The sequence below is a fragment of the Cetorhinus maximus genome, chromosome 32, assembly GCF_964194155.1.
Source record: "Cetorhinus maximus chromosome 32, sCetMax3.hap1.1, whole genome shotgun sequence".
NCBI classification, from domain to species: domain Eukaryota; kingdom Metazoa; phylum Chordata; class Chondrichthyes; order Lamniformes; family Cetorhinidae; genus Cetorhinus; species Cetorhinus maximus.
Window position 1 is genome coordinate 13966189 of NC_135910.1, and position 19172 is coordinate 13985360.

Sequence of the window (19172 nt, forward strand, 5' to 3'; positions counted from 1 at the left end):
ACGCAGTGATCCCTTACAAATACTGACACACGCAGTGATCCCTTACAAATACTGACACACGCAGTGATCCCTTACAAATACTGACACACGCAGTGATCCCTTACAAATACTGACACACGCAGTGATCCCTTACAAATACTGACACACGCAGTGATCCCTTACAAATACTGACACACACACAGGGAGCTCCACCCAGGGACGTGCTGCAAATACTGACACACTCAGGGACCACCCAGGAATCTCCTAGATATACTGACACACGCAGGCAACCCCTGCAAATGCTGACCAATGTTCCCTTTAAAATTTAGTTGTTGGACATGCCCGTTTTTCCGACATGTGGCCCCTTTAAATTTTTCTGTGCAGCCAGGCACATGCTGTTCTTTCTCACAGAACAAGGCATGCATGGTACCTTTCAGACTACTGCATGGCTGCGCACCCATATAGCTTAGTGGGAACATTGCCAGGGACCTTTGTACATAGTGACATGACCTCGGGACCCCCTGCAAATGCTGACACACTGGTACCTAATAAAAAGCAGCATCAGCTTCTGAAAGGTTATCATTACACAAAAACAAGTGTGGAAGGAAGAAAACTGGAAATTACTGTTGTCAATATGATCCGAGGAAGATCAGTGTGGTTTAAAGGCTGTCTTTGGCCCACTGCCTTGACACAAGCTTTAACTCACTTATTTTAAAATCAGTAAATCCCACCACAAAAATAGCAGACAGGGTAACATCACACAAATGGTCATCTGTTAGTATATGACCTGCATTCATTTTTAGGCCACAAAACTGAAAAGTTTTGAGAGACTGAGCTTGCTCTTGGGGGGGGTCCCACAACGGAACCTCTAGGGTTTGTGGAGTGCCGTTTGAAAGCGTTTATCTTACCCTAACAAACCCACATCGTTCTGTAGTTGGTGCACTGGGCATGGGCTTGCTAGACTGGGGCATCTAATGGCATTTCCTTAAATGCCATTAAGGAAGCGGGGGAGGTATTGTCACTGGACCTGGTAATCCAGAGACCCGGAGCAATGCTCTGGGGACCTGGGGCAGATGGTGGAATTTGAATTCAATAAATATGACCGTGAAGCGATTGTCGCAAAAACCCATCTGGTTCACTAATGTGCTTTAGGGAAGGAAATCTGCCGTCCTTACCCGGTCTGGCCTACATGTGACTCCAGACCCACAGCCATGTGGTTGACTCTTAAAAATGCCCTCTGAACAAGGGCAATTAGGGGGGGGGCAATAAATGCTGGCCTAGCCAGCGATGCCCACATCCCACGAACAAATTTTTTAAAAAATAGACATTTTCCTGTCCTCCTCATCTCAAAATTTTTGATTTGCTGGAAGTGCAAGCTGAAAATGGCCGGGCAAGGGCAATGGGGCCTCTGGGACCGTAGTGACCAAAGGTCTATCTCCCTAACCAATGAGAGTTAAGGATTGAGAAATAAGCAGAGGACAAACTGAGAAGGAGGGTGAATTAGAGTGGGTGGATTCAATGTCAAATTTATGCATAGAAAGTGAAATAAAGAGAGGGAAAGAAAGACTGGATTGAGAGAGAGGAAAAGAGACAGAAAAAAAAATTAAAATCCATTTAAAAACATTAAAATTAATTCTTAACATCTCCAACAATTTGTGACCTGAAGGAATGAGACTTCATGCCTTTAACAGTTCACTTTCTGGACCAGAGAGGTTGATTTAATCATTTACAATTATCATGTCGTTAAAAGCATACTTATGCTATTAATTTCTAGACTTCATTATTTGTGGCGAGTTTAATGGACAATTAACGTGCAAATGCAGCATCTTCCCGAAGCTCATGGGGGGGTGGTTAAGGGTTTGAGCTGCAGTTTCTGTGAAACGGATGGCGGAGTGGCGCTAATCATCTCGCAACCTGTGGCAATTCACAACTAGTGGGTTATCTCTTCCTCGTCACGTTGCTGGTCAGTTCTGCATGTTAGTAACGGCTTCCACCTTTCACATACCCTTTTCCTTTCACCAAATCCTGGCCCCAATATTTTACCTCTGCTTTCGCCGATGTTGTAGAGGCGAAAGTTTAATTTTCTGGCTGTCTGGGGTCAGCAGATCTCTGTAATTCAAAACCAGGACGTCCCTTCTTGTGGGAATCTCTGTGCTTTGCACAAAGTCCCAATCCTGCAGTTGGTTAAAATGTAAAAAAAAAATTCATCAGGGAAGCAATGACAAAAATAGTAATCGTGTAGAAGAACCATAATTAGTGGCAAAAACAAAGACCTCCAAGGGGGAGGAACACAAACAAGCGAATTTCCTGGCATACAGCACAACGCTTATAAATCCTTTAAGGGAAAGCTAATGGCTTAATGAGTAAACATATTGGAATGGCCGATGAGTCACAAGGACCAGAAAGATCCCAGGTGCAGGATGTAGTTTGTTAGAATGCGGAACTCATTATCATAGGGAGTGGTTGAGTTTAATAGTATAGGATGGATGCACTTAAGGGGAAATTAGATAAGCATATGAGGGAGAGTAGGACAGCAGTTAGATGAGGAAGGAGAAGGATTGAGTCAGCATAGACTGGTTGGACCGAATGGCCTGTTTTCTGTGCTGTAGTGTTCTATGGTTCTATGGCCTGTTTCTGTGCTCTATGTTCTATGTAAATAAGATGGCTTCAGCACAACTGCTCTCACTCCTGATATGTCCCATTCTGGAAGATGTGAGTGCATTCAGAAATTGGGTAAGGGCTTGACCATGATGTCTCCCGCCCTCTCCCACACCAGTGTCCCCCACCACCCCCCAACCGCCATTTTCAAAACTGGGAAGCTCACATATGACCAGCAATAGAGAAAGCATCTGGACAGCTGTGAGCACCCGCTGGAATCGTATCCCCACAATTGTCAGCACCTTCAGTGGAGCAGGAGGGGAAGAGGAAGAAAATTGCAAAGCGAGAAAGATTGTGAATGCATGATTTACCAATCCTGCCCAATATCTAGTTCCTGTTATTCTAAATCCAGTACACGAGTCACTGCCCTATTTTGCACCATTTCGGTAATAACCACCAGAAAGTCTTAAAAAGAACATGTGGGCCCACAGCTGCTGAGCTCTGGGGCATCGTAACTAGGGGGTTCACCAAAGATGTGCTGGGGAGCTCCCCACACCTCCCCCTGGAAGTCTCCAGGTAAGGATTGCATGGCAATTGCCCGAGAAGTTTAAACTTCCGTTGGGAAATTGCCCTGTGATGGGAACCATCTGAAAGTACAATATAAATTGCAAACTTCAGCTGGTTTTCACTGTCTTACAGTAATAGTTACCAGAATAAGTTAGAAGAATTAAAACCATTTCTAATTTCTGGGTAACTATAGTACTGACCCCCACCGACCCCCAGCGGGACCCCACCTGACTGCCCCCCACCCGCTCCAAACTCCCACGGGACTGCCCCCTCACCCCGATCTCCCATAGGAACCCCCTGACCCCCCAAAGGACTCACCCCACTCGCCTGAACCCCCCTCAAATCCCCCCAACCCCTTAAGGGACTCCCCCTACTTCCCTAATGCCCCAACTGTCCGTGACCCCCGGGAACGCCCCCCAATTACCCGAACCCCCCACCAGGGGACACCTCCGCTCCCCTGACTCCCCCCCCACGGGATCCCCTGACTACCGTTCCCCACCGCCCCCCACTGACCAACTCCCTGACCAGCCAACCCCACCCACTGACCAATGCACCCCACTGACCATACTCCTGACCACCTGACCCCACCCAACTGACCACCCCTCCCCCACTGACCACCTGACCCCCCCTCCCCCCCACTGACTACCAGATCCTCACCACCCACCCCCATCACCACTCGACTGACCACCTCCCCATTGACCAACCCCCTGACCACCTGATCTCCCCCCCACTAACCAGACAACTCCGAATGACCACCCGACCCCACACCCCCCACTACTGAACACACCTCTCACTGACCTCCCGCACCCCACAACCCGACCCAAGCCCACAAAAGCCCCCAGCCCTCAACTATCCGAGTCCCGCCTCCCAGTCCCCAATCCTACCCATTTACCTAACAAACTTCTCCCTGGCTTCATGACAACGGCTGGACCTTTAATCTTCTCTGCTTTACGGCAGTCAGTGCAGTAACAAAGGGGCGTGGCTTCCTTACTCCCGACTCAGCTGCCCTCGACTGAAGGCCTCGGGAATCTGCTGCGCTGCGCCTATCTCACCCGGGCTGAGTTGGAAGGTCGTGCGAGAAAGAAGCAGCTTCGTTTCCAGATAAGTAAGTAGGAGCGGAGTAGCAATCCGACTCCGATTGCCACTCCACAGAAGTTGCGGGCCATGATTTGCCACTGCCTCATTGTCTTTGCCTCATGCAACTTTCGATGCAAAATTACATTACTTTGGCATGCAAACCAGAAGGAAGATGAGGAGAATTTATGAGGAACTCACTACCTGAAAGGCTAGGTGGAGGCGGGGCATTGGATAAATGCTTGTAAAGGAAATATTTGTGAGGCTGTGGGAAAGAATGGGGAGGTGAATTAATTGGAAAGCTCTCCCATAGAGTCAGCACAGGCACGATGGGCCGAATGGTCTCCTTCTGTGTTGTCTGACTCTATGATTCGGTCAGCAAATCATGCCGAACATGGTAACTGTAGTAATTAGCACGATTTGTGATAGAGCGTCGTAATAAATGGCCTTTCCACACTGTACAATATCAATATGTATAAAAATGTAATATGTATAAAAATTTGTACAATACCAATATGTATAAAAACTTGCACAAAGATTTGAATGATAAGCTAGAAACAAAAACAGAAAATGCTGGAAAATCTCAGCAGGAATAACAGCATCTGTGGTGAGAAAGACAGAGTTAACGTTTCGAGTCCATATGACTCTTCTTCAGAAGAGTCTTCTCTCCACAGATGCTGTTAGACCTGCTGAGCTCTTCCAGCATTTTCTGTTTTGTTTCAGATTTCCAGCATCCGCAGTATTTTGCTTTTATCTTAATGCTAAGTCAGACATTGCTTTTCAGGGAATCAGAGTAGGAGCTTATTGTACAAAAGGAATTTTGTCCTTTGTATTCTTTTTGTTACTTAGTGTGCTTTTATTGAGAGGATAAAGTGCTAAGGCTGAAGAATGGGATGGAAGAGGGTTAATTTCCAGTGGGTACCCCAACAGACCAATACGGTTAATGACAGTATCAAAATAACACTAAGAAATTTTAACAAGCAGACTTTGACCAGTGAGTTTCCAGAGGAAAGCAAATCTCATTATACCAGAAGTAAAACCAAGAAACAAGTGGTTCGATGATGCCAGGCCCGAGTTTCAAAAAAAACCCGCAGACAGAAGGTGGAAAGAGAAGGTTAAGAAGGGAAGGATTTCCACATGTTCACAACGCTTTGGAAGAAAATGCACACCGTCGCTGCCATCTTCGCATCCATGCAAAGTGGTTTTGGGTACACCTCACGTCAAAAGTGACAGTATAACTGGCCACCTGACACAGTGAGTTCTGACATCCCACCCTAACCCCCCCATCCCTGGGAGGTTGTCTTGCACCAATTTCATTTGCGAGCTTTCCGGCCTTAGATGAGGGGTCAGTGAGGCACATCTTACAGGTGAAGCAGCTATTTTCATGTACTCCTTTGATTTTAATAGACCGTGCTTGCTGCTCACGAGGTGGTATCCTCCACGGTGGCCGCAGATCAGGCTGCAAGCGTGACCCCGAGCTCCCGGTCACCTGCCATTTTAATTCCCTGTCCCACTCCCTCTCTGTCCTCGGCCTGCTACACTGTTCCAATGAAGATCAACATCAAGCTCGAGGAACAGCACCTCATCTCTCAATTCGGGACCTTACAGCCTCCTGGACTCAACGCTGAGTTGAACAACTTCAGATCATAACCTCTGCCCTGTTTATTGTTTTTGGATGGCGGCTGTTGGTGGTGGTTCTGCATTCTTCCCCCACTTACGCCACTTCTAGACTCGTCTTTCCTTTCTATATTTGTCCCATTACCATCATCCCTTTTATCATTTAATCTCTTCTGCCTTCCACTGTATCACAGACATTCCATTTTGTTCTTCCCCTTCCTCTGACTCTTGTACTTGCTTAAAACCTGCTCCAGCGCTAATCTTTTCCAGCTCTGTCAACAGGCCATTGACCTGAAAAGTTAATGCTGCTTCTCTCTCCACAGGGCTGCTGAGCGTTTCGAGCACTTTCTGTCTCTATTGCGGATTTGCAGCACCTGCAGTATTTTGCTTTTCTATGAGGCTCGATTCCAAAATGGCGAGGATGTAGGGAGGAGCAAGAGGACACTTACCTCCGCTTCATGTTTCACTTCAATTAAGGAGGTCATTATTCTTTCTCTCTCTGTCATTAAAGATCCTATAAGCATAAAAGAAGGATTATTTCCAAACCACTATACATTGTTTAGTTTTTTTTAAACTTTAGATCACGATATACTATTTTTATTCATTTTTGTTCAGCTCTCTTGCAATAGGAATAGTAGAACATTCAGCCCCTCAATTAAAGAAAGAAAGACTTGCATTTATGTAGCACCCTTCACAACCTCAAGATATCCCAAGGAGCTTTACAACCAATGAAGTAATTTTGAAATGCAGTCACTGCTGTAATGTCGGAACTTGGCAACCAATTTGCGCACAGCAAGCTCCTACAAACAGCAGTGTGATAATGGACAGCTAATCTGTTTTTGTGATGTTGACTAAAGGATCAATACTGGCCAGAACTCTGGGGATAACTCCCCTTCTCTTCTTCAAAAGGGTGTCATGAGGTAGTTTATGTCCAGGACAAAGCAGCCCATTTGATTGGCACCACATCCACAAACATACACTCCCTCCACCACCGACGCACAGTAGCAGCAGTGTGTGTACCATCTACAAGATGCACTGCAGGAATTCACCAAGGCTCCTTTGACAGCACCTTCCAAACCCACAACCACTACCACCTAGAAGGACAAGGGCAGCAGATAGGTGGGAACACCACCACCTGGAAGTTCCCCTCCAAGTCACTCACCATCCTGACTTGGAAATATATCGCTGTTCCTTCACTGTCGCTGGGTCAAGATCCTGAAAATCCCTTCCTAACAGCACTGTGGGTGCACCTACACCACATGAACTGCAGTGGTTCAAAAAGGCAGCTCACCACCACCTTCTCAACTAGGGATGGGCAATAAATGCTGGCCCAGCCAGTGAAGCCCACACCCCATGAACGAATAAGAAAAAAACATGAGGGGGCAGATGGGACCGTGATTTAATGTCTCATCTGCAGCCCTCTCTCAGTACTTTACTGCATTGGAGTGTCAGCCTAGATTTTTATGCTTAAGTCCTGGAGTTAGGATCTTGGTTGATCTATACTTCAACCCTACATATTTGCCTTAGTTCCATTGTCCATTGATATCCTTTTCATCTGTTTTTTTTTAAGCCCCATTCTGCACAAATCCCTCACCAGCCAGAGACCCCCTGCAGTCCCTCAAGGAGGGAAAATCAAAAGGCCAGCTCTCTCATCTTGGATCTGATTCCCTGCACCATCTTTACTAGGTTACAGGGGAACTGTGCCTGAGCCTTGGGAATCAGACAGCTCCACCACCACCAGATACAAGTGAATATTTCTTTTGCGGTGAGCAATTTTCTTAAACACGGGATTTTACGGTCCCGCCGAAGTCAACGGGCAGAATCTTCTGTTCGGCGAGCGGGGGCGGGGCCCCACACACCGACGTGTACAATGACGCGCGACGATGTCAGGCGTGCGTCCCGACGTCACCGCGCGTCATTCCGATCTTCAGTTCGGCGGGCTGCGCGGCGGAGTTGGCTGCACGCCCGCCGAACTGTCAAAGGCCTGTTAAAGCCATTAATGAACTAATTAAAGTACTGGTCTGGGCTGCCTGTCCAACCTTAAGGTTGGCAGGGGGCAGGCGAAGAGCCCAGGCGGCCTTTGCACTTTTCATGAAACCTCATCCACGGGCGGGATGAAGGGTTTATTAATTAAATAAAATGCTTTATGAGAATTCATAAACATGTCCCAGCTCATGTGGCAATGTCATATGAGGGGACACGTCTGAGTAATTTTCTTTTTTTCCAATGTTTTATTATGAAATTAATCTCCCTGAGGCAGGCTCTTTCGCACGCATGCCCCGAATCTCCCTCCTCCTCCCCCGGCCGCACAGGGAACGCTGAGCGCTACCTCAGACGGGTGCGCGTCACGCTGGGCGGGCCTAAAGTGGCCCACCCACGTAAAATGGCGGCGCACATCTGATCGCGGGCGTCAATGGGCTCTGCACCCGCCCGTGCCCGCTCCCAACCGGCCCGCCCGACGGGGAGAAAATTCTGTCCCCCGTGGCGTTTGAACGGCTGGCTGCATTTTATGGCCCCGCACCCTGCTGTAAGATTACGCCCCCGTGGTTCAGGTCCTTTCAGAAACGATCATTTCCGCTGCCTCTGGCTTGTTCTTCAGAATTGCAGCAGTTGGTGGAAAAATCGCACTACATGCATCTCATTTCTAGAGGGCACTCACTCAACAGAGAACGTGAACGTTTAGCAGGGCAGGCAACAGCCGAGCAGACAAAAGTTGACACTTCATCATCACGAGGCCACGTGTAAACTGTGAATGTGAATTTGTCTGTTAATTTGACTGCAATAATTTAACACTTCGCAGAAAAATAAAACCGCTGGAGGAAACTATAGCTCAGGAAATAATGACCTGGTTAAAACTGACCTGGTGAAAAAGAAACAGCTCAGCGTTTAGCAATATGGGCAAAATGTCCCCTCTGGCTGCAATGGCGTTGGGGCATGACTAAGAATGGCCGTGAAAACAGCCCCAGCGTGGTGCGGTTCTCAATTTAGAGTTACGAGTAACACAAAATCATTAGCACAAAGGTGAGGAATTTGATAATATCTGACTGTGAAGCGTAGAGCGAGTGATTAGGACAACAGGATGCACTGCCTGAAAGGGAGGCGGAGGCAGATGCAATTGTGGCTTTCAAAGGGGGCATTGGCCAAACACCCGAAGATAAAAAAATTTGCAGGATTCTGGGGGAAGCGTGGGGGAGTGGGACTAGCTGAATTGCATGGAATCTTGTGGCCTTTACCGACAATCGAGGGACGGGGCCATTTGTGGGCCCTGACCTTGCACTGGCTGTCAGGGCCACCCACCTGGGAGATCCTCCCATTGCGGGGGGGGCAATTAATCAGCTCACAAATGGACAGTTAATTATGCAGATTGGCTACCAGCCACTGCTGGCCGGTAGCCTCAGCCTGTAATGAGCCACCTCTGGGGAGTTTGCTCGCTTTCCTCCCGGTCCCGCCTGCGTGCCCGCCCACTTGGGATCAGGAACATTCTGCCGCAGATAGGCAGCACGGGCTTGACAGGCCGAAAGGCCTCCTTCTGCGTTGTAACCATTCTATACATTGAACGGTTCAAACTCATGGGATATGTTATCCTGTATCAGATTATGTGCTCTACATTTGATGCTGAAAGGTTTTGGGGGTGGTGGGTGGGAGGCTGGTGGAGGAAATCAACAAGCAATTTTATCTCAAAGAGGAAGTTACTGAAATTTCTCTCTTTGCAAATTTTTGCATCAGAAAAGAGCTGCCAGTAAAAATTGGTGCAACACGATTTGGCTGGGACCGTCTCGCAAGAACGCTGTCAGCTAATCCAAGCTGGAGTTGAGAGCTTAATCCTGCAGCGCCTTCTCTAGTGACAATGAATCCAGAATGTTCTACCTCAGAAAGTTGTGGACGATCACTCGTCAAGATTACTCAAGGCGGAGATCGATAGATTTTTAGATACTCGGGGGATCGGGGGGATAGTGTGAGAAGGTGGTGTTGAGTTAGAAGGTCAGCCGTGACCTTATAGAATGGCCGAACAGGCTCGAAAGGGCCGAATGGCCTACTCCAGCTCCTATTTCTTGTGCTCTTGTCATTTTCCACCAAAATGGTCACCAAGTTAAGAATTTCAGCAGCCAAGGTGCAGGACATTGGCTTCATTTGTCCAACACTATGGTATTTTGCTCTCCATCAAGCTGGGAAAGTTGTCATTACAGCAAGTCTCCTCCAGTCAAGTTGGGTTTACACTACAAAGGCAGGGTTAATCAGCAAAGAATAACCATTTCACAATGGCACTGCAGCTGCAGTAGAGACATAGCCTCAAGGCGAAACCCTTCGCCACCCGACTCTCAGCCTGCGGGGTCATGGGGGGGGCGGAATGGCAAGGGGAGGCGGACAAATTGGAAAGCTCTGTCAAAAGGCCACCACAGGGGCGACAGGCTGAAGGGCCTCCTCCTTCTGTGGCTGCAGATTTGACGATTAAACCGTTACTTCCCTTTCGGCTGGTCATGGGGCTGCTTATGCGATTTTTATTTCTATTTCAGAGTTCCAACATTTGCAAGCTTTATTTCCCCCACTTTGTACATCAAGAGCTCAGGTTTAGTTGTGAGCCGCATCCCCATGGTGTGTCTCAACTCCGGCATGGATTTCACCGCTGGCTTAACTGACACTGGGAAAAAAATGCACAAAGCGCAGCATACCCACGCAATTACATTCTCAGTTGCAGGTGGTTCTAGTTGGTAGAACTCTTGCCCAAAATCAGAAGTTTGTGGGTTCAAGCCCATAATCTAAACAGGCACTTGGGTTTTGTGCTGCATTTTGTATAGCCCGTCATTTGTCCATGATGTAACACTAAAGTCCTGTCTGTCTATTCAGGCGATATTGATACAGAATTAGGGTGCACCCCTGGTGTGCTGCCCAATATTGGCTTTCAAATACAGAATAATGGACCATTCCATAAGACCATAAGACCAGAGGAGCAGAAATTAGGCCATTCGGCCCATCGAGTCTGCTCCGCCATTCAATCATGGCTGATAAGTTTCTCAACCCCATTCTCCCGCCTTCTCCCCGTAACCTTTGATCCCCTTACCAATCAAGAACCTATCTATCTCCATCTTAAATACACTCAATGACCTGGCCTCCACAGCCTTCTGTGGCAATGAATTCCACAGATTCACCACTCTCTGGCTAAAGAAGTTTCTCCTCATCTCTGTTCTAAAAGGTCTTCCCTTTACTCTGAGGCTGTGCCCTCGGGTCCTAGTCTCTCCTACTAATGGAAACATCTTCCCCACGTCCACTCTATCCAGGCCTTTCAGCATTCTGTAAATTTCAATCAGATCCTCCCTCATCCTTCTAAACTCCATCGAGTGTAGACCCAGAGTCCTCAAACGTTCCTCATATGTTAAGCCTTTCATTCCTGGGATCATTCTCGTGAACCTCCTCTGGACCCTCTCCAGGGCCAACACATCCTTCCTGAGATACGGGGCCCAAAATTGCTCACAATATTCTAAATGTGGTCTGACCAGAGCCTTATAAAGCCTCAGCAGCACATCCCTGCTTTTATATTCTAGTCCTCTCGAAATAAATGCCAACATTGCATTTGCCTTCCTAACTACCGACTCAACCTGCAAGTTAACCTTAAGAGAATCCTGGACTAGGACTCCCAAGTCCCTTTGCACTCCAGATTTCTGAATTCTCTCCCCATTTAGAAAATAGTCTATGCCTCTATTCTTCCTACCAAAATGCACAACCTCACAGTTGCCCACGTTGTATTCCATCTGCCACTTCTTTGCCCATTCTCCTAACCTGTCCAAATCCTTCTGCAGCCTCCCCGCCTCCTCAATACTACCTGTCCCTCTACCTATCTTTGTATCATCTGCAAACTTAGCCAGAAAGCCCTCAGTTCCTTCATCTAGATCATTAATGTATAAAGTGAAAAGTTGTGGTCCCAACACTGACCCTTGCGGAACTCCACTAGTCACCAGCTGCCATCTTGAGAAGGACCCCTTTATCCCCACTCTCTGCCTCCTGCCAGACAGCCAATCTTCTATCCATGCTAGTACCTTGCCTCTAACACCATGGGCTCTTATCTTACTGAGCAGCCTCCTGTGCGGCACCTTGTCAAAGGCCTTCTGGAAGTCTAAGTAGATAACATCCATTGGCTCTCCTTTGTCTAACCTACTCGTTACCTCCTCAAAGAATTCTAACAGATTTGTCAGGCATGACCTCCCCTTGATGAAACCATTGCTGACTTTGCCCTATTTTACCATGCACTTCCAAGTATTCTGAAATCTTATCCTTAATAATGGACTCTAAAATCTTACCAACGACCGAGGTCAGGCTAATCGGCCTGTAATTTTCCGTCTTTTGCCTCACTCCCTTCTTAAACAGGGGGGTTACATTAGCGATTTTCCAGTCCTCTGGGGCCCTCCCTGGCTCCAGTGATTCCTGAAAGATCACCACTAACGCCTCCACTATGTCTTCAGCTATCTCCTTCAGAACTCTGGAGTGTAATCCATCTGGTCCAGGTGATTTATTCACCTTCAGACCTATCAGTTTTCCTAGCACCTTCTCCTTGGTAATGACCACATACTCACCTCTGCCCCCCGATTCTCTTGAACTTTGGGGACGTTACTCGTGTCTTCCACCGTGAAGACTGACGCAAAGTACCTATTCAGTTCCTCCGCCATTTCTTTGTTCCCCATTACTACTTCTCCAGCGTCATTTTCCAGAGGCCCAATGTCCACTTTTGCCTCTCTCTTACCCTTTATATATCTAAAAAAACTCTTGCAATCTTCTTTTATATTACTGGCTAGTTTACCCTCATATTTAATCTTCTCCCTCCTTATTTCTTTTTTACTTATCCTCTGTTGGTCTTTGTAGGCTTCCCAATCTCCTGGCTTCCCATTGCTTTTTGCCGCATTGTATGCTTTCTCTTTAGCTTTTATGCTGTCCCTGACTTCCCTTATCAGCCATGGTTGCCTCGTCCTCCCTTTAGTATGCTTCTTCTTCCTAGGGATGAATTTTTGCTGTGTCTCCCAAATTACTCCCAGAAACTCTTGCCATTGCTGTTCCACTGTCTTTCCTGCTAGGCTCATCTCCCAGTCAATTCTGGCCAGCTCCTCCCTCATTCAACTGTAATACCGTTACATCTGATTCCAGCTTTTCCCTCTCAAATTGCAGGGTGAATTCTATCATATTATGGTCACTTCCTCCTAAGGGTTCCTTAACTTTAAGCTCCCTTACCAAATCTGCCTCATTACACATCACTAAATCTAGAATGGCCTGTTCCCTAGTGGGCTCCAACACAAGCTTCTCCAAAAAGCCTTCTCGTAGACATTCCACAAATTCCTTTTCTTGGGATCCACTACCAACCTGATTTTCCCAGTCTACCTGCATTCGTCCCACTTGTTGTCTCTGGGATGCTGCTGTGTGCAAATCCGCTGCTGTTTATGTTTGCATAAGAAGTTATGATGTTTCAAAAAAAGGTATAGTTCATGTGAAAAGTTTCAGGATATTCTGAAGGTGTGATCAGGTGTTACATCACCTTTAAACAATCTAAATCTTTCACATCCCAAAATAATTTTGCCAGATTGAAAGTAATGACTGTAAAAACGAGATGTAAAAATTTTGAAAACATTACAAACATCAATGAATGACTTTCTTTCTTTAAATCTACGTTGGGTGTTCACACAGGAAAAGGAAACTGAGAAAAATGTGCAATCGGCAGACACAAGTAAGTAATCATCTTCTCAAGGTTCAGGTTATGCCATAAACCAGAACTTTGAAGTTTCTCTGTGTAGGGGGCGCCCGCTCCTCTAATAAATACTCCTTGAGAGTCCCTCCTGCAACTACTGACCCACTCTCGGGGAGCCCCTCCTGCAATTACTGACCCGCTCTCGGGTAGATTGTCCTGCAATTACTGACCCGCTCTCGGGGAGCCCCTCCTGCAATTACTGACCCGCTCTCGGGGAGATTGTCCTGCAATTACTGACCCACTCTCGGGGAGACCCTCCTGCAATTACTGACCCGCTCTCGGGGAGCCCCTCCTGCAATTACTGACCTGCTCTCGGGGAGACCCTCCTGCAATTACTGACCCACTCTCGGGGAGATCGTCCTGCAATTACTGACCCACTCTCAGGGAGATCGTCCTGCAATTACTGACCCACTCTCGGGGAGATTGTTCTGCAATTACTGACCCACTCTCGGGGAGATTGTCCTGCAATTACTGACCCACTCTCAGGGAGATTGTCCTGCAATTACTGACCCGTTCTCGGGGAGACCCTCCTGCAATTACTGACCCACTCTCGGGGAGACCCTCCTGCAATTACTGACCCGCTCTCGGGGAACCCCTCCTGCAATTACTGACCTGCTCTCGGGGAGACCCTCCTGCAATTACTGACCCACTCTCGGGGAGATCGTCCTGCAATTACTGACCCACTCTCGGGGAGATCGTCCTGCAATTACTGACCCACTCTCGGGGAGATTGTTCTGCAATTACTGACCCACTCTCGGGGAGATTGTCCTGCAATTACTGACCCACTCTCGGGGAGATTGTCCTGCAATTACTGACCCGTTCTCGGGGAGACCCTCCTGCAATTACTGACCCACTCTCGGGGAGATCGTCCTGCAATTACTGACCCACTCTCGGGGAGATCGTCCTGCAATTACTGACCCACTCTCGGGGAGATTGTTCTGCAATTACTGACCCACTCTCGGGGAGATTGTCCTGCAATTACTGACCCACTCTCGGGGAGATTGTCCTGCAATTACTGACCCGTTCTCGGGGAGACCCTCCTGCAATTACTGACCCGCTCTCGGGGAGACCCTCCTGCAATTACTGACCCGCTCTCGGGGAACCCCTCCTGCAATTACTGATACAATCCTAGGACCCCCTGCCTTACAGATACTTGCACACGTTTAGGAATGCTCTTCAAATGGCAAACTGCCAAATAAACCTAACGTGGCTCTAACCCCCAAAATGGCTCCATTAAGGACAAATGACAAACGACACTGCCATTGAAGATTGTACTTTTCTGAAGTATACAGCTACACAAAGACTTGCATTTATATAGCACTTTGCCAGATCACCGGACATCCCAAAGCTCTTTATACCCAATAAAGTACATTTTGAAATGTAGCTACTGTCGTAATATAGGAAACACAGCTTCCAATGTAAGCGCTGCAAGCTCCCACAAACAGCAACGTAATAATGACCAGATAATCTGTTTTTGTGATGTTGATTGAAGGATAAATATTGGTCAGGGCAGCAGGGAGAACTCTCCTGTTCCTCTTTGAAATCGTGCCATGGGATCTTTTACATCCACCAGAGCGAGAGTTGGGGCCTCCATTCAATGTCTCATCTGAAAGATGGCATCTCTGACAGTGCAGCACTCCCTCAGTGAACTGTGAAGCATCAGCCTTGATTTTTGTACTCAAGCCCTAGCCTCGGCTGACAAATTCTTCACTTGCCTGGGTGAGTGCAGCTCCAACAACACTTAAGAAGCTCAACATCATCCACCACCTTAAACATTCACTCCCTCCATCATCGACGCACAGTGCCAGCAATGTGTATCATCTACAAGATGCAATGCAGTAAATCACCAGAGCTCCTTCAATAGCATCTTCAAAACCCACGACCTCTACCACCTAGATGGACAAGGACAGCAGGTGCATGGGAACACCACCACCTGCAAGTTCCCCTCCAAGTCACATACCATCCTGACTTGGAAATATATCACCGTTTCTTCATTATCCCTGGGTCGGAATCCTGGATCTCCCTCCCTAACAGCGCTGTGGGTGTACCTACACCCCACGGACTGCAGCGGTTCAAGAAGGCGGCTCACCACCACCTTCTCAAGGGCAACTAGGGATCATCAACAAATATTGGCCTAGCCAGCGATGCCCACATCCAAGGGACAAAGAGAGAAAAAAGATCAAGGAGCTATAGCAAACAGAGAAGACCCCTGGATGGCTCATTGTTCAATTGAGGGTGTTCGTTCCAAGCTGGTTTTAGCACTTCCGGGCAACAAAAAGAATAATTGGCCAGGGTTCCTGTTCTTGAACAGTTTTCAGTAATCCCTGAAGAAAAGTGCTTGCGTACGATAGTTGGTGGGACGCGGATTGGGCTGGAACGCAAGGCTCTTTCAGCTGATTAGCCTTTAGACCAAGGTAGTATCTCAACATCCGTGGGTCCATACCCCAGCAAGGAGCAAACCCCTTAAGGAGAGAAGATTGGCAGGCAAGTGTCACAAAGGAAAATACGCCATTAAAAAATATATTTTGCCCTGACCAACATTTATCCTTTAATCGACATCACTAAAACGGATTATCTGGTCACGGCTCTGAAGATGGGTCATACGGACTCGAAACGTTAACTCTGTTTCTCTCTCCACAGATGCTGTCAGACCTGCTGAGATTTTCCAGCATTTTTCTGTTTTTATTATCTGGTCACACTTCCTTTCTAATGAAGAATGAATGCACAGCGGGTGCCCCTAAGAGAATTATAGGTTTACCCCAATTGTTTCGGGTACGTGAGAACAGGAGTGAGCCACTTGCCTCCCAAGTCTACTCCAACATTCAAAACAAAAACAGAAACAGAAATACCTGGAAAAACTCAGCAGGTCTGGCAGCATCGGCGGAGGAGAGCACAGTTGGCGTTTCGAGTCCTCATGACCCTTCAACAGAACAGACATACTTTTTCTACTCCAACATTCAATTAGACCCATTTGACCTGTACCTTAACTCCATTTACCTGCATTTGCTTCATATCCCCTGGTACCCTCAGGTAACAAAAGAAAATCGATCTCAGCCTTGAAAGCTCTAATTTCCTCAGCATTTTGCAGTCTTTTGGGGAAAGATTATTTCAAGTTTATGCCAAGCTCTCTGTGAGAAAATACTTCCCAATTTGACCTCTAAATGGCCCAGCCGCGATTTGAAAATACCGCCCCCCCTGCCAGATTCTGGATTCCCCTTGCCAAAGGGAATAGTTTCTCTGCATCGACCCCTCAATTCCTTTAATCATCTTAAATACCTCAAGGGCATCACCCTTAATCTTCTACACTCAAGGGATTACAAACCAATAATATTAATATTTAATATTTTAATAATATTTTGATATATTATATACTCTGCATTTTAAGGTTTTGGGCAAGAGATACAGGCGAGTCTGGTTTGAGGAAAAGCTTTTTTTTAATGCAGCGAGTGGTAATGACCTGGAACTTGCTGGCTGGATGGGCACTCGAGGGAAACAGACCTGCAGGCCTATGGGAATAGAGTGGGGGAAATGGGGCTGACTTGGATTGCTCTGAGAGAGAGCCGGCATGGGATTCGATGGGTTCAATGGCCTTCTTCTGTTCCTTAATGTCTATAAGCTTCATCAGTTAACCTTTTCTAATAATTTAACTCTTTCAGCCGCAGTGTCATTCGGGTGAATCGGGGCCACATTTCCTCCAAGGTCAATATATCCTCCCTGAGGTGGGGTGCCCGCAATGATCATAGTTACTCCAAATGGGGTGTAACTAAGGCTCTGCACAACTGCAGCATAATTCCCTCCTCTTTCCAGCTGGTTTAGGCCGCATCGATTGTTTCGGTTTGTAAATTCTAGAACCTCAGAGTTGTCACAGGAAGTTCTAGATTCCTCCAGCCAATGAACCACACAAAAAAATACATTGCAACCAAGTTGTCTTCACTTTAGAGACGTGTGAAATTTCATCTGTACAGCGAATGTGCGTCACTGTCAAAGAGAAAGATGACCAATCATCTCACTGTTAGTTTCTCTGACCTTGACTACATGACCTCTCGTCCCCCTCAGAAACAGAGCCAGGAATTTACCAGCAGCTGCCAACCTACGGAAACCTCCCTCGGCAAAAAAATCTCCAATTGGCCCCTCGGGTGCTTGCGGAGTCCACTTCCCCCACAGCGAATATGAACGGCAGCCTTAAAAAACAGACAAGGGCAGGGTAGACACAGCTCCCATCATAACAGCGAAACATTTCTTCAACGGACCGCACCACCTGCGAGCAATGCCACGGAGGGACCATCCAGGATATGCGGCCGGCACATTATCTTAGCCAACAAAAGGTGAATGGGTTTCGTTTATAATTGCTAAATTGTCGCTTCGTAGTATAGAACTTGAGTATCACCGAAGAAAGGAGAAGCTTTTTGTCTTGTGCTGGTCAGGACAGATTCACAGGAATACCAAAAAATTCGGCATTCTTGCGGATCTGTCAAGTTGAGTGCAAGACGAAAAGCTTCCACAGCAGGTCTCCTTTTTTTCCAGCAACGCTCAAATTAATAAATTACACGGCTACGTTACCCTCTTGCCCGGCAGAAGCTAATTCCAGGAATAATTTTACAATGGGTACTCGCCTATGGGAAACGTGCACGGCTACGGTCTTAAAGGGCCAGCACAGACATGATGGGCCAAATGGCCTCCATTTTGGGCTGTTAAGTTTGTATAATTGTGCCTCATCACCACCACCTTTTCTGTTCACCCCCCATTTTCTGGTTCTTATCCCCACCACCCACTTCTCTATTTAACCTCACCTGTCCACCTCAAAGCTCCATCTTAGACAGGTCACGTGTGCCGGCTCCTCCATCACCCCTCCCCCACCACCCACCCACACACCTGTTGATCCAGGTCACGTGTCCCTGCTCCTTCTTGCCCCTCCCCCCTCTCCCTCCCCCCACCCCCACCACCTCTGAGAATCCCGAGCCGCGCAACTTTGTATACACCATCGGTCGTTGGGATTCGAACCGTCTTTGGTGGGGGGAGAGGGAGGCGCTCGCGCGGCAAGGAGGGGGCGGGGCAGGTGGGTGGGGGGGGGGGGGGGGAAGGGGTGGGGAGACGGGCCTCACAGGAGAGCCCGAAGCTGATTGGTTAACCCTGGCACGGGAACGGCGCCGTGATTGGTTTGAGGCCTGTTGCTACCTGCCCGGGGCGGAGGTGGTGTCTGCGCGAGCTGCGACGATGCCTGGGACGAAATGTGCCTTCACACCGTCTCCGGGCGGTGCCGGGGGAGGGTGGTCTATGCTCGGTGCTCTTGTTAAATTTTCCTGCCGCTTTCTCCTCGTCACTCGTTTTATTTTTAAATTCTCCCATTCGGTTTCTCCCCCCCCCCCAAACCCCTTTCACACTGTTCTCCTCAATTTTTTTCTTTGGCGTTTGGGTGACTGAGATAATTAAATGCTGCAAAATTTTGGACTTTAAAAACCTTGTTATAATTAGGGTGTCATTTTGTTCCATTCTGACTTGTTTTTTTCCCCCAAATAATCCCTGATCTAAATCCTCCCCCAAAAGTATATAAAAATAACAGCCTCCAGAACATTTTTTTTTCCCCCCCCTAAAATATGTTTTAGGTGATTTC

General features: G+C 47.6%; 1 protein-coding gene and 1 long non-coding RNA gene across 4 annotated transcripts in view; one reads left to right on the forward strand and one right to left on the reverse strand.

The window, feature by feature from the left end:
* The window catches only part of LOC144671269 (uncharacterized), a 34403-nt gene extending 28054 nt beyond the window's left edge, over nt 1-6349 (forward strand). Inside the window, exon 3 of the long non-coding RNA XR_013573900.1 lies at nt 6159-6349. This is a non-coding gene — a long non-coding RNA (uncharacterized LOC144671269). The remainder of the gene's footprint in view (nt 1-6158) is intronic.
* Nucleotides 1-18409, reverse strand: part of meiosin (meiosis initiator) — a 59185-nt gene extending 40776 nt beyond the window's left edge. For 2 of the 3 annotated variants that reach the window (XM_078533079.1, XM_078533077.1), the window contains exons 1-4: nt 18352-18409; nt 17588-17742; nt 6285-6349; nt 2023-2153 (exon numbers count right to left, since the gene is read on the reverse strand). In XM_078533079.1, coding sequence (XP_078389205.1) covers nt 2023-2153; nt 6285-6341 — 188 coding nt within the window. In that variant the 5' untranslated portion in view covers nt 6342-6349; nt 17588-17742; nt 18352-18409. The remainder of the gene's footprint in view (nt 1-2022; nt 2154-6284; nt 6350-17587; nt 17743-18351) is intronic. The other variant, XM_078533078.1, reaches the window with a different exon arrangement.
* Nucleotides 18410-19172: the final 763 nt, after the last annotated feature.